The sequence below is a fragment of the Pseudopipra pipra genome, chromosome 1, assembly GCF_036250125.1.
Source record: "Pseudopipra pipra isolate bDixPip1 chromosome 1, bDixPip1.hap1, whole genome shotgun sequence".
NCBI classification, from domain to species: domain Eukaryota; kingdom Metazoa; phylum Chordata; class Aves; order Passeriformes; family Pipridae; genus Pseudopipra; species Pseudopipra pipra.
Window position 1 is genome coordinate 42,541,854 of NC_087549.1, and position 15,788 is coordinate 42,557,641.

General features: G+C 40.5%; 1 protein-coding gene across 1 annotated transcript; it reads right to left on the reverse strand.

The window, feature by feature from the left end:
• Positions 1-1,835: 1,835 nt before the first annotated feature.
• On the reverse strand, positions 1,836-15,424 carry MCM4 (minichromosome maintenance complex component 4). The gene is made up of 17 exons (XM_064653630.1): positions 15,281-15,424; positions 15,047-15,147; positions 14,733-14,891; positions 13,835-13,998; positions 13,649-13,747; positions 13,408-13,503; positions 13,230-13,325; positions 12,652-12,790; positions 11,983-12,203; positions 11,338-11,458; positions 9,650-9,909; positions 7,543-7,908; positions 7,210-7,337; positions 5,668-5,875; positions 4,904-5,132; positions 4,664-4,797; positions 1,836-4,297 (listed from the first exon to the last, which is right to left on the reverse strand). The coding sequence occupies exons 2-17, from the start codon at positions 15,114-15,116 to the stop codon at positions 4,205-4,207; spliced, it is 2,583 nt and encodes an 860-aa protein (XP_064509700.1). The 5' UTR covers positions 15,117-15,147; positions 15,281-15,424; the 3' UTR covers positions 1,836-4,204.
• Positions 15,425-15,788: the final 364 nt, after the last annotated feature.

A 15,788-nucleotide genomic window follows, 5' to 3' on the forward strand; every position in this document is an offset into this window, starting at 1 on the left:
GTAAATTATAAATGTATTTTTGCAAGACTACATGTGATCTTGCTGAGCCAGAAAAAAAATGCAAAATGCTTATTTTCTTCAGTCCATATTGCTGTATCCAGACAGCAAGTTACAAAGCAGCTCTAGTTATAAAATTAGATAAATACAGTGCAAAAGTGGGATAGAATCACTTCCCTGACCAGCTATTTGACATGCAGTCTTCAGCGCACTTTCCTGAGATTCCTGAGATTTTCTTCTCCTGAGATTCCTAAAGTCCTAGGGCCTTCTAGGAAGATAATACTGCAATTCCAAAGTGACTACCAAAAATAAGACTGAAGTTTGATGAGGCTGAACATAGTCTTATGGATTACACTATCTCAGTTACGATGTGCATGTGATAACCTTGTCAGGTGTTTATCACTTATATGACATCTGTTCCTGAAGTGCCTAACAAAACTAGGGATGACTAGAGTCACTTTCCAGTCAAATCTGTGCTTGCAGAGAAATGAAATACCAGCTTTGAAACCAGTAACAGTGGTAGCAAATGACATTCTTCAGTTTTATCTTGTGCTGGTCACTTCGACTGGTTCTTTTGGAGCCAGTCCAGTTTAATATGTTTATCCATGATCTGGATGAGGGGATCAAGTGCATGCTCGGTCAGTTCGCAGACAACACCAAATTGGGCAGGAGTGTGGATCTGCTGGAGAGCAGAAAGGCTGTGCAGAGGGATCTTGATAGGCTGGATCAATGGGCCAAGGCCAATGGTATGAGGTTCAACCAGGTCAAGTGCCAGGTCCTTGCACTTGAGTCACAACAAGCCCAGGCAGCACTGTGGGCTGGGGAAAGAGCGGCTGGAAAGCTGCCTATCAGAAAAGGCCTTCTGGGTTCTGGCCGACAGCCACCTGAACATGAGCCAGCAGTGTGCCCAGGTGGTCAAGAAGGCCAATGGCATCCTGGCCTGCATCAGCAATAGTGTGGCCAGCAGGACCAGGGCAGTGATTGTTTCCCTATACTGGGCACTGGTGAGGCTGCACCTCATTTCAGTTCTGGGCCCCTCACTATAAGAGGGACATTGAGGTGCTGGAGCATGTCCAGAGAAGGGCAGTGGAGCTGGAGAAGAGTCTGGAGCATAAATCCTACAAGGAGCAGCTGAGGGAGCTGGAGTTGTTTAGCCTGGAGAAAAGAGGGGAGACCATATTGCCCTCTACCAACTACCTGAAAGGAGGTTGTAGTAAGGTGAGAATCAGCCTCTTCTCCCAGGCAACTAGCAACAGGACAAGAGGAAATGGCCTCAACTTGCAACAGAGGAGGTTCAAGTTGGATATTAGGAAAAATTTCTACACTGAAAGAGTGGTTAAGCATTGGAACAGGCTCTAGGGAACTGGTGGGAGTCACCATCCCTGAAATTGTTCAAACAAACTTTACAATATGGTTTAGTGAGCAGGGTGGAATTAGGTCAAAGGTTAGGTGTTATGGTCTTGGAGGTCTTTTCCAACCTTTGTGGCTCTATGATTCTCAAAGTGACTTACTACAAATAACTTCTGCCAGAAGGCTTATAAGTTTTTTTAATACCTTTTGTAGAATGTGTAAGACTTTAATGCCTTTCTTATGTGTTGTTTCTGGTGTTAAGAATATCAAGTTTCTGGCAGGAGTGCTTTCCCCTGGTTGCATATTCCAGTCTTTAAATGACTTGAGTTTTTTAAATAAGCTTAATTGTAACTACTAAAAGTATAGGGTAAATACAGCAGTAAATTATGATACAGAGTTTAACACTATTGCATAAAGTAAGGACACTCAGCTTAAGTAAATTTCATCTTCCTTTTGCTTTGTGTACATTTCAAATTAGGATATGGATGTTTAAGATCTTGTAATTGGTTTTTTTTTTCAAGAAAAGACTGTTTACAAACATTTCCATTCTATCTACCTAATTACAGAGTGACACTTGAAGTTCTTGATTATTAAAAAAACCAACTAAACAAAAACCCACTACAGACAAAATAAATCAACTCTAGCAACTACTATACACAGGCTTTAAGAGCCATCTAGTGGGATTATTCTGCAAGTAACCCTGTAAACACTGAATAGAGCAATTCCTAATGAGCATTTTACTTAAAAAATAAGAGGCAACCAAAAAACCAATCAAATTATTAGAATATGGTGAGTTAAGAGTCATGTTAACTCAAAAGGGAGCTGAAATTTGTTTTACACACAACACTTCTTTCCATTTCCCATAACACTTGATTGTGGCTACACAATTCAATATGCATTAAAAATTTGCAAGTAGATGAACAACCAATTTGTGTCTTACAGTAATAGTTTCCATATTGACAGACACTTTTAAGGAATGTTGCTGTAGTCAGATGCATTACATTTATTTTTTTTAAACACCATATCAACTTTCTTCAGCTCAAAAACATGTTTAAGAAACTTTGTTGGTGCTGTTTTGTCTGACAAGAGAAGGTACCAGGTAGTTCAGAAGGACAGTCTTATAGCTTATGAGAGTAGAAAAACAGGGGACAGAAAGGTTTATGAACTGAGGTAGTACTTTAGGGACCAGTGTCAATGAAAAAAGTATGCAAGTGATGTTTTCAAAAAGTAAAAAACTTAGAACAGTATCAGTCTCACCTAAAAGGCAGATAGTAACTGAACTAAAGATTTGGTACAATGGGGAAGGAAGGAAGACATCATTAGACTGTTGTATTCTAAGCAAAATACATAAATAACATAGCAGAGAGGAAAATAAGATCTCACAAGGCAAGTGCCACTAGAGCATTTATGATCCTGGAATTTCAGGGAGTTTGGAATTTTATTTCACAGACGTCTTTTGAAGAGAAGTGTCAAGCTCCTGGGATCTAAGCTTACTTGTATCAAACTTTTAAGACTTGAGTCAGGGAACCTAGACTTCCTCTACAGAAAAGCACAAGAAGAACTACATCCTTCCAGTCCCTAAAACCCAAGAAGATGAGGTGATAGTGACTTGCATACTAATAAATAAGACGGGGGAGAGATGGCTGTGGATTAACTTGATCATTCCAACATATGCTGTATTTTTACTGTAGGTCAGACTGTTTCTTCCTTCTACTAAAAAGGAAATCAGTGAAAATTCAACTAAAGGTAAACAGTATCTTGATCAAATAATAAGCCAGCAGCAAGAAAAAATTGGTTTTAAGGGCCCCTCCTTTTTTGGGGAAAATTGCTTCCATTCTGTTAGAAGCAGTAGCACAGACCACAGGAATAACTTAGCTTAAAAGAGCTAAGTGAGCTGGTGAGATGAGCCTGGTGTTGTGTTGTCTGTACCAAAGTGAATTTGGGAACTCCTGCTAATGCAGCTGTGAAAATAGCACCTACTGATGTGCCATAGCTGAGAGAATCTACCCTGGATACTGTGTGGCAAGATTTTCCAGTCATGCTACTGGTATGTTCTTTCAGAACTGATCATATACCATTACACCAAAGGTGGGCATCCAAATTTATCCAGTCATACTTCAAATTGAAGCAAGGAAATGTGGTTTCAGGTAGAATCTGTCTTTTTTACGTTGAGGATACTTCCACAGTACACTCAAGTCAAACAAAGCAAACAAAAAAACCAAACAAAACCACAAACAAACAAAAAAGGAAAAAAGCAAAGCTCCTTTTATGCTGTCACAAAGAACTTCTGAAAAATTTGAGAATTCTAGACTGAAAAGTGCTCAGCACAGGATATGCTAATTTTTACTTGAAATGAATGCTAAAGAGCCCTTTTAAGTCAAATAACTTTATTTCAGATTACAGCAATACTAATAGTCAAACTATTTACTAAAAAGTCACTTAGAGGAATTTTTACAATTCACTTGGAAATACACGCAACATGGTTATAGCACGTTCTAAAAAACCTCAAAAAAACACATAGCACTTGACATATTAGTAATTACATTTAGCTAAAATGTAAATAGCATTATTCAGATGAGGATTTTTTAGGTCCTCAGGTCCTCTGTCATCTTGAAATGACAGAAGTGCCACTTAATTGTCACTACTCTTGTCATAGCAAATGATAGCCCTAATCTTGAAAATTTTGCAGACTGGCAATATAGTAAGGCAAAGTAAAGCCATGACAGTTGGCTGGCAAGGAAAGGCTATGCCTGTCATAGCAAATGATAGTCCCAATCTCAAAGATCTTGCAGACTGACACTATCTTAAGTAAGGCGAAGTAGAAGTCGTGACAGCGGCCTTCCACAGATAGGTTAACTCACAGCAGTCTCACAGTCTTTCCAGTCACAGTCAAGAAGTCATCATCAGCCAAGGCACGAAGTGCTTCTTCAAACATTTCCTTCGTGACAGCCTTGAAGAAAAGAAGTAAATCAAATAAAGATGGGGTAATATTTCAAAGACAGTAAAAATTCCTTACTTTCTACCAATTTTCTTTTATTTTATTTTCTTAAATTTTTTATTTGTTCTTTTTGCAATTGGAAACCTGACCTGGAACCCTGAAGCTGAGTTTGCTAATTCAGAAGCCAGAATAAACTTAAGATAAATATTTGAGTTGAATTTGCTGTATCTGTAGTAGAACTGGCTTTCTAGTCACGCGGACAGAAAAAGTTCATGTTTCCCTTTCCCTCCATAATGTGATTTGAGGACAAGAATGTTCATTTGGAAAAACATGCTTTTAAAAATTAATGAAAAGGTAAAAACAAAGCGGGAAACTTACTGTATCAGACTGGGCTCGGAGATCATCGAAAAGCTGTTGGTACTTCAAAGATGGTGATTTACCCTTTGACTGGATAAGCTTCCTTAAGGCTTGAGCCAATTCCTCTTTCCGCTTACGAGCTGTTGCGCTCATTCCTTATAAAAGGAAAGAAAATGCCTTTTAGTAATCAACTGAGGACAGGTTAAGTTACATTCTGAAAATTACAAAAGCCCAATAACAGCCCACTGTGAAAACACAAACCTGTAGTGAGAATGGATATGTCCACAATTCCAGTCCTTGGATCAGTAGCAGACTGTTTCAGTGCTTCCCGATGGAGGCGTCTTGCTTCTTCTACATCAATTGTTTCAACTTTCTCTGAAAAGCGCACCTTGGCGTGCGCCTCTGCCAGCCGGATCAGGGACTCAAGCTGTCGAGGATATGCAGAAACCATTCCCCTGCCACTACCAATCTTCCTCATGTCCACGTATGCCTGAAAAGGAGACAGTTGTTAAATACTTCAGTAAATCTTGTTATATTCAGTCTTTTTCAGAGTCCACTTCATCCCACACCTCTTATTTCAGAACATGAACAATTCTGGTAACCCGTTCCAAGTCCTGCATTTCACCTTCACAATTCTTCTGTAGTGACGGATAACCACATCACGTTACTTCTTTCTGTTATAAAGCAATTAGGCCATGGTAACAAATCAAGTTTTGAATCACTTTAAGAATGCAGGACTAGTCTTACATAGCAGTACTTCTGTCTGTAATGACACATTTATTTTGTTTCAGTAGAATTTAATGCGTTTTATGTGATGGAACAAAACCAACACCTCTGAAAGCTAAACATGGGAGTGCAGAATGAGTTCTAATCTGATCCCTTTTTCCTTTTAAATGCTGTTGGATTTCAAAAACTTTTCAGGATCTTACAGAAAAGTTGTATGTAGATAAGAGTATACACGCTATGGAATTTCACTTCTGACCAGTCAGGAAAGACTCTGAACATTCTATTAGCAACTCCTTTACCTCAATAAGGGCTTGGCTTGCTTCTTCACTTAATCTGGGATTTACATAACTACGAGCATATGCAATGTAATCCCTCAATATTGCCATATCCATGTATTCCTCCTCCATCTTCTCTTCACTTTGGTAGTACAGTGAAACCAAATGGCGAGCAAGACGTCTGTCGTAAGCTTCATCACGTGGATCCAACATCAAAAAGATCAAGTCAAATCTGAATGGGATAAGTAACCAGCATTAGTGTGCAGACCTTCTTGTCATTTAGGTAACTTGGTTTTTACAGGGGTTGACTTAACAAATACAGGTAGGAGTTACCAGATTCCTAATTCCTCCTCTAAATAAAAGCTGTTCTATTAAACTGAAAAGAAATTTTTCCATGAATTCTCAAAGTATAGAACAGCACAATGGATTTGCTTTCATCTTAAGGACTTGAAATTTTTAAAGTGAGATACATTCCGAAAAATTCAGATTCCATGTTCAAGGCTGACAGTTTTATTTTCTTAAAAAGAAACCCACACACCAAAAAAGTACCCCTGCCACAAGCAAAAAATCCCCCCACATAACAAATGCACAGAACAAACTGCTACTAAAGAAACTGTCCTGAAAGGCAACAGCAAAGATGGCACGTACCTAATTATTTTATGCATATAAACCCCCCTAAGTAAATAAATAATGTATAAATAAAAAAGCACTTGTAGTTTAGTCCTGAAGAAAATGGTTTATAATTTTGCAAACAATATATTCAACTAGTCTCAACTATAAGCAGACATGAATAATGTATTTTTAGCCAGCCAATAAATTTATTTTTGTAAGATTAAATCCAGTAAGAGGTGGAATTGAGATGCTGCTCAAGCCTAGTTTCATCCAGTACATCTGCACTAAGGTACCATCTGTTATTAAGTGGTTAAATTAAGTAGCTCTTAATTGAAATCTAAGCCGTGTGTACTTGGGATATCCCGTATACTATCAGTGTACTTCAAATTTGCAGTTAGTGTGGGAATTCCTAACAAGATAAAATTGCAGAACATAGTTATAGTTTCTGTCAGCAGACACTAAATGTGGCTCCAGCAGCTATGCCCAAATGACTAGCTAGCATTGCCACTTCCCCAGCTAAGTTTACAGAGCAGTATGAAGCAGGCACAGATCTTCAGATTCTACCACCTCTGCTGCAACTTCCCTGATCATCAGTGTTTCACTTTAAAAGCTTTATGAAGCTAAGAAAAGCATCCTGAGTTTTTGTGGAAGTTATCAATACCTTAAGATTCAGAACAGCTCTTTTCTAGGAGATGATTATGAAACAATATAGAATTAAAGAGAGAGATCCTACAGATCTTCTCACCCCGATGTTCAAAGTCAGCATGCAAAGACCAAAAAGCAGTTCCCTGCTCATACAGAAGCTGTAAGAATAGCATTTAAAATAGGTGTTATAAAAGTTTTCCACTATGCTGCAAGCAACAGAGTTGTTCTGTTCTACTATATTTAACCATTTTCACAAGAGGAAGTAAAACATCTCCTAAAAATGAGACATGCAAGGCAGGAGTTCAGTACCTTGACAACAGTGTATGAGGAAGCTGAATGTTTTCAATAGTAGTCTTTTTCGGATTCCACTGTGATTCTATAGGGTTAGCTGCTGCCAGGATAGACGTACGGGCGTTCAGTTGGCAAATAATTCCAGCCTGTCAAAATGAAAAAAACACTTCTGAAACCAGCTGCATCTATGTGCCACCAAAACCTTTTTCCCCCCAACTTCATGAGATCACCAATGTTCTTAGATGGGTTCTGCAGTAAAAAACTGCACTGCAAAAGCCTTTGAGTAAAGCAAGAGCAAAAGCCTCTAGGGATACTTCAGTCTGCTCTGAAAGATTTAAACAAAATATTTACCTTTGCAATGGAGAGTGTCTGTTGTTCCATTACTTCATGTAGAACTGATCTTGTGCTTTCACTCATTTTGTCAAACTCATCGATGCAGCAAATGCCATTGTCACTAAGGACTAGAGCACCTGTCTGAAGAACCAGTTGCCGTGTTTCTGGATCCTTCATCACATATGCAGTAAGACCAACTGCACTTGAGCCTTTGCCAGAAGTATACTGGCCCCGAGGAACCAGGTTATACACATACTGGAGCAGCTGTGATTTGCTAGTACCAGGATCACCACAGAGAAGAATGTTGATCTCTGCACGAAAATTGCCTCTTCCTGTGTGAGTAAAATCCTTTCTTGATCCCCCAAAAAGCTGAAGCAGGATACCCTATAAAAATCAAAACATGTCTTGGATTTGCTCTGTTAGCTATTCAACTCTTCAACTGAAACATCTAATAAACCAAAATAGTACTAAAATTACCACAACTCAGACATGAAACGAAACACTTGAAACTGGTTTTAGATATCTTTTAAAAGGGTTCATTCTTTATAGACATCCTCAATTCCAGTTCATTGCAAACATATAGTTAAACTGCTAGGTCCTACAAACTCAGCCTCTAATAGAAGTCTGAAATTAGATTAGTTCCAAATCTGTTCCAAAACTTAGGTAATCAAAAAATCTGACAAGAAATTCTTCTGACAATACAAAAGGCAGAATAGACTATTGTTTTCCCTAAGGCTGTGTTTAATCTAGGACCAAAGTACTATTTCAAATCATTAGAAAAGTTCCATTTATCATTTTCTTTTCAGGCAAACTACTTTACTGCCATTCACAACATCAGAGTTCTTTTCTTGCTCATAAAGGTGTAGTCTAAGGTCTCTTTATTTCATGGGACTTTACCAACACTTCCTCCTTTATATTTCCTAAAGTAAGCTTATACTTCCAGTGTTAGTAAAGAAATTAAAGTAACTACCTTCCAGTATTTTGAAAGTACTGGAATTATTAGTATAAATACATGCTTGTAATTTTATTAGCCAGAATTATTAAGAAGGATTTGTTTTTTCCTTTTCAACTTTACTAGATTAAAATTTCACAATTTCCCAGTATTCTTTCTGCATTTTTTTTCCTCTAGCAGGATATATATGCTAGAAAGTCAATGAAAAGAAGTGCTAATCAGTGACAATGATGGCTGGAAACAGCAAGGAAAACCCTACACTATTTCATTTAAAGCCTCTGCACAACGTCTTACAGCAGAGAAACCTTGTGGAGGCATGGAGTGAGCATTAGTTCTGCTCTCATTCACTTAAAGCAACTTGAAGCAGTCAGTAAAACATGATCAGTAATTATAAAGAACCTTCAGGTTGCAACCTAAAGAATCTCCCTTGATGAAGGGTCCTCAACTCCACCAGTCACTAGACTTGATGTGCCTTATTAGTGTGTCAAGAAGGTATCAACAAATGGAATAATCATTACTGTATTTCCATTCCAGCAGAATATTATAGTATGGTTTTGAATTCAACTTTCAGAAACCTGTGAACTATGATAATGTATAAATCTATAAAAAAATCCCAAAGAAATATACTTGAAAAGGATTGTTTGATGTCTGATAATGCCTTGAGACCTGCTACTAATTGCAGTTTTTGCAATGATGTTGTAGTACCTCAGTTGAACACTTTATTAGAACAGTCCATTCTTGGATATATCTAAGTAAATGTTTTGATACCCCATAATTCAATCAAATGTCATTTTAAAGCTAGTGTTCTCTTGTGAGCAAGCACTTACTGTGTTACAGCTACTTATTTTTCTTTGATCATCAGTAATCTGAATATTTATGAAATGTCCAAGATGCATCCTGCAATTAAGTTTTCCCCATTCTGTTGCCTTCCTACCTTTTCAATATCTTTCCTCTAATTAGCACTCCTTAATACCATGGAAAGAATTAAAATACACTTAGAATCAACCTCTAATCCTGACAAGACCATAACATTTTAAGACTGCTCAAGACACAGTTTTCTGAATTTTTAAGCTTCAGGGTATTTTTAGAACAAACAATAATTACAAATATACTCACATACAAAATACTGACATACAAATACATGTCTTACAAGAGAAAAATAAATTCTTTTACCTTTTTGATATCTTCGTGCTCATAGATACTTGGAGCCAATGCTAAAGAAAGTCTCTCATATATGTCTGCTTTTTTAGAAAGCTCTTTGAGAATTTTCACACGTTCCTCTGTAAACATTTTTTGCTCCGTTTCCTCATCGACACCATGCAGGCGTTTTGAATCTGTCTTGCGGTAGTGTATGACATCAATGTGGGTCTTATACACGGATTGTACACTGCTGACACGTGGATTAACTCGAATTGGGACTGCCCGGTAGATACCTAAAACAATTTTTAATCGCAGCATTAGATATGGAGAAATATGATAATCCTAACCCCAACAAATTTTATAAGTTCCCTTGAAGAGTAGAGGTTTTCAAAACAGCCTAAATACTTTGGTCAGTTTATTTCTCAGTATAAGTCATACAGAAGGCAATGGAACATATTTAAGTCATCTAGACCCTGTATTTGCAGGTACACGTATGTGTTTAACATTCGTACCAAAAGTGTTCTCAACAATAAAAACACTTAAGCATTTTTTGAAAGAAAATTAAGGCTTGATGCATTCAAAATTCCTGTTCCAGTGTCTAGTCAGCCTTTCCCCCGTTTTGAAGGGTTTTTTAGCAGCTTTCTAATACATCTCAAGCAGCTAGCAGTACAGCAGTTCTTTTAAAGCAAAGTGGTTTATAAAATGTGGTTGCAGTATCACAAGACCTACTCTACACTATCAATCTCCTGACTGCAGACACTATTTAAGATACTGCCTCTTCTTCACCTACAGTTTCAGAATGACTGAATTATCAAGGTCAGAAAAGCTGGAGACTGTCTCATACAACCATGGACTCAAACTGGAGTCAACTGCAACAGGTGCCAAAGGCTGTGTCCAGTCAGATTTTCGGTACCTCTAAGGATGGAGACTCCACACAGCCTCTCTAGGCAACGCGTGCCAGGGCGTGACCACCCAAACAGTAAAAAAGTTCTTATTTTTACCTTTTTAAACTGGAATTTCCTGTATTTCACCTTGTGCCCTCTGCATGCCACTGGGCATCGCTAAGAAGAGTGTGGCTTTGCCTTCTTGACACTACCACCCTCCCACCCACACCAATCAGGTACTTAAAAACACACTCCTAAAATCCCCGAGCCTTCTATTCTCCAGGCTTAGCAGTCCCAGCTTTCTCAGCCTTTCCGTGTACGACAGAGGTTCCTGTCATGATCACAGCCCTTTGCGAATTCACTCCTGTATGTTCATGTCTCCCTTGCACTAGGAGACCCCACAGCTGGACCCAGTACTCCCCCAACCTGCTGGCAGTACTCCTAATGCAGCCCAGGAGGCTCTTGGGACCACAGCCATGTGGTCTATATCAAGCACTGCTTCCTTCCAGTTTTGCTTCTGTCTACAAGTTTGCTGATGGTGCACCACAACACTGTCCCAGTTAGAAAAAGTTTCCAGGATTATTAGCTCTGTCACATTCCCCAGGGGTCAAGATGAGGCTGACTGACTTGCAGTTCCCCAGGTCTCCTCCTTACTCTAGGGAGTGACATTGGCTTTTTTCCAGGATCTCAGCCAGTCATCATGACTTTTCAAAGATTGAGTGGCCTTACAAAGAAAGTGTCCAGCTCCCAGCTCTTGCAGGTGCATCCCATCAGGTCCCTTTAGATATAGTTATGATCATGAAAAAGAAGGATGCAAATACTCAAACCAAATTTTACCTGTGACATTAACTCTGTCACCTGGCTGCACTTTATCAACAAGGTCATTGTGAGCAAACAGCACAACTGTATGTGGGGTCTGCCCAGCTGGCATATCTTCAGGAGACTCCTGCAGTTTGATCTAGCAAAAGAAAAAGAAAAACCACTTAAGTTTCAGTTTCAAAAACCCAAAGCTTTTCCACAGAGCAGACCAAAGATTTTTGTATTAGCACAGTCTTCAGCATCATTTGAATGAGGAACATTGCTGAAGAACAACATATCCCCACCCAAACTGCAAAACTGATTACTGATTAAAAGACATGATGAAAATGAGAATTCTGCTGATTGCTGGTGTGGCTCAAATGCTGTTACATACAAGGCTCATCTAGTCTAGACAAAAAAGGACATACTATATATAAAAGGGCTTCCATGTACAAGCATTAAGAAGTGTACATACTTCATTTAATCGTTTTAATGCATTTCTTCTCCAAAGCAGATTTACCATTTCACTAAGTTTTTTCACCCACTTTCATGTTCCAAAACACTTTCGCTTTCCAAAACATTCAGTCACAAGATACATAATTAACACTACTGAGGATTTTAGGAGGGTGGAGGAGAAAAAAAAAACCAAAACTGTTTCATTTAGCCACTACTAAGCCAACATACCATCTGTTTGTCAGAGAACATGGATCGATTGTGGATCAATGCCATACTGTGCGTTGTGTTACAGTTCTTGCACACTGATGGTTCAGCAATCCTGCCACGATCGATTTCTACTCTGGTGGTGAAAGCGCAAACCTGGCATTTAAAGAATGCTTCCTGCATCTCAGGAATTAACTGAGAGCTTCTGATGACCATGCCACTGATGGTGATGAGTTGATCAATGTCTACAAAATTATAGAGACTCTTGTCATGACTTCATACTCCTAAAATTTAAATAACCTTCAAAATTTCATGTTAGATTAGTTTTTAGGCAGGAGGTAGACATTCAGTTAGGTACTTGTATTTTGTTTCAGAAAAAGCAAAAAGAATCATAAATGCATAGTACAAATATTCTAATTTACATGAGTATTTACACAAAAGAAAGAATTCTTTGCACTTGCAGAACTAAGAACTTGAGTAGCTGATGATAGGAAAGATTTCCTTTATGAATAGATCATTCTGCATACAGGCTCTAAAGTATTTGTTTCTGAAACAGAAATATGAACAGAAGACACTGGTCTGCATGGACCACAAGTAGTTTTATATGGTCTTAATGTAATTCTAGGCTAGCATTCATTAAGAATATATAAATCTTTTAAGATCCTTTTCTGACATGGTAAGCAAAGAGTTTACCTTCAGGGTTTAGACTTCTCATATTCCTAGTCTTCAATGCATTATATGGCCTTACTTGAATTTGATGTTCTAGTATTGAATCAGGGTAACGATCAAAAAATATCTCATTGGCAGCCATGTCAAATGTTGGGATAACTTCCTGTATAAAATTGTTAAAAACAGTTAAGCTTACAAATTAAAAAAAAATAATCACAGAGTGAAGTAATTTTGCATAAAGCATTTTATGTGCTGCTGATCAGCCACAAATTACTAAAAAGTTACGCCATCTGAGCATTTTCCTGTGTAACAGAAAACCTGCTGTTCAGACTGGATTTATTAATTTACTTCAGTATTGCAAGGGGAAGGAGGGAAGCACAAGACTAGATATTGCAGATCACTGGTTAACTTTGCATGCATGAGGCACCCACTGTATCCATGATCAACTACTATGATACGAGACATTTTATATTAAGTAAAATAAAGAAGCCACTGAGATGGCACTGAACATACAAAGTTCACATTGCATTTTAACAAACATATTAAGTCCCAAAAATATGAAAGGGCCACTTGAAAGCCAGAAAACAAGTGCACTACTTCACCTGAGGGTAGCAGATCAGTTGCCTGTAGAGATTTTCATCAAATGATCTTAGATGATCACAGTTTACGTTCAGGAATGGTTCCCCAACAATATTAATCTGCAAGGGAGTTTAGAAATCTTTAGCTCAATGGCATGCAAGACTGAAAAAGAAAAGTTAGATTTCAGTGCCTTACAAGTACCTCTTGAAGTCGCTGCATATAGCGTGGCTCATTAAGATCCAAGCCAATGTCTTCATCCTCTTTATCTAGTGGATCGATAAAGCGCTGAAGAAATCTCTAAATGTTAGGGGTAGCAGGGAGACAGACAGGAAAGATAAGCAGAATAAGTAGTAGAAACGCTTACTTTATATCAGATTCAACTAATATTTAAGTCAAACTAGCTTTTTATTTAAAAAAAAAGAAAAGCAGGTTGTTAACCTACCTGGAATTTTTCTTTGCATGAGGCTACATTAACATCAGTTCCCCAAATAACAAGCCTTTGTCCAAGAGATTGCTTGGTTGCCACTATATCCTCAGCCAGCTGCATGGAAACAAATTGAGCATATGCAAATATGGGTACGTCTTTAAAAAGAAGTTGTCAGATACAAGATCAGAGACATATACCTACCCCGTCTGAGTGTAAATCAACTTGTCTGGCTTTACGGGCAGACCCAAGATCTGGCCTCTGCCTAACGGGAGTTCCTCGGACACCACTTCGTGGAGTACCCTCTACCCTGGAGCTGGGTGTGCCGTAAGTCAAAGGTGAACTGATATCGAAGTCAAGAGGAATAGCTATAAAGGGAAGTGTTTTGTAATGATTATCAAGACATGTTACACTGAGAGAAGACTAAAATTCAGCCTCTGCATTTGTCACATAGTTCTTTTAAGTCTACTGTCATAAAATGAGTGGCATCAATTCCAGTGTTTTGTCAAAACAAACAATAAAGGTGTTGCAAGTCTATCTAGAACTTCTCTTTGCATTAACATCTCAAAGATCCCAAGTGCTAGTAAAGCTTCACTAGAAAACTTTTGAGCAGTACTGCAATTTAAAACTACATTGGTGTTCAAGCATAAAAACATACAGCATTTTAGATGAAACACATTTTTCAGTATTTTGGAGGCTGTAAAGCAAGTGACACAATTAAAAGCTACTGGAATTGAAAACGATCCTATATATAAAAGCAAGTAATGCTTTTTATGGCTAGCAACCTAATTCTTTCTGCAGCAATAGCTTTATTATTTCTAAAAATACATGGGAGAAAAAAATTAAGGTATAATCGCCAATACATACTCCCATGATAACTGGAAGCTACAATAGCGATCTGCACCCCTGACGCTGACTGAGCTTCTGTAGTGTCTAACACGCTAAAGTCAAATGAGAAACTTCAGACAACACTAATTTTCTCCGCAAGTATTTTCCAGCCAGGTCCATTCTGTATACCAGCTCGCCACAGAGCAGCGCAGGCAGCTCCCAGGCTGCATCCCGGCGGCCAGCACAGCCCCAGAGCGGCCCCAGCCCAGCGTACCGGAGTGGCGGAACTGAGGGGGGCTGGAGAACAGCGCGTCGGCGGCGCCGGGGCTCTGCACGTCGGCGGCCGGCGACGTGGGCAGGGGCTGCAGGTCCCCGGTGGAGGTGGAGTCGTCCGCCCGACGCTTCTGGGAAGGAGGAGAGCGAACATCTTGCGCTGCAAGACACAAGCGGACCCGGGGCCGGCATTACAATGGCCGGGCCGCCGCACCAGGCGGACCGAAGCGGAGGCGCCGGGAAAACGCTCCCGGGGCGCGGCGGGCAGCCCGCTCCCCGCGGCCCCCGCCCCGCCAGCCCCTTCCCACCACTTACGAGTCGGGGGGTTGCTGCCCCGGCCGCGCTTGCCGCGGCGGCGGCTGGGGGTGGAGGCCGGAGACGACATGGCGCTGCTGCGGCTCCCGCGGCGCTCCTACCTGCGGGGAGTCGGCGAGAAGGATGAGCGCGGCGGGCGCCCCGCCACCCGCCGAACCCCGATCCCAGACCGACGGGTTTCCCTCCCTGTCCCTCCCTCGCCGGCAGCGCCCCCCGCCCAGCGCCCCCTCCCACCTCAGCGGGCACAGAGACACCGAGACCCTCCGCGCCGAACCCAGCGGTGTGCGCGGCTCTCGCGGGCTTTCTGGCCAATGGCGAGGCGCGATCGCAACAGGAGCACCCAACGGAGGCAGAAAGGGGGGATGCGGGCGGGAGAAGGAAAGGAGGAAGGAGATAAACCCTCCGAACCCGCGAGGTAAGGGCCGCGCCTTGCTTGACCTGCAACAGTAGAGAGAGAAGTATAAGGCAGGATACTATTTGTGCTACGATAGGGAGGCTGCCCTCAGGACTGCCACATCGCCCACCCCCCTCAGTCTAGAGTGGAACTGCCCGCACCGGGCCGAATTTCGCGGCAAAACTAGCGCTGCAGGGAGGCGCGGGGAGGTCGGAGCGGCCCATTCTGAGCAGAGGGGGAACCACCACTGTATCTGATATTACCGTATCCCGTTCTGGGCTCCTCAGTACGAGGTACCGGGAGCTCCTGGAGCGGATCCAGCGGAGGGCGACTGAGATGCTTAAGGGA

What these genes read in the sequence shown, in the direction of transcription:
- MCM4 (XM_064653630.1), bottom strand. Translation starts at nt 15,116, where the DNA reads ATGTCGTCTCCGGCCTCCACCCCCAGCCGCCGCCGCGGCAAGCGCGGC. An exon ending in TGTTCTCTGACAAACAGATG is followed by an intron (nt 11,459 to 11,982) that starts GTATGTTGGCTT and finishes TTCTTTTGCTAG; the next exon opens with ATCAAACTGCAGGAGTCTCC. An exon ending in CAAGCCAAGCCCTTATTGAG is followed by an intron (nt 5,133 to 5,667) that starts GTAAAGGAGTTG and finishes TCTCCTTTTCAG; the next exon opens with GCATACGTGGACATGAGGAA.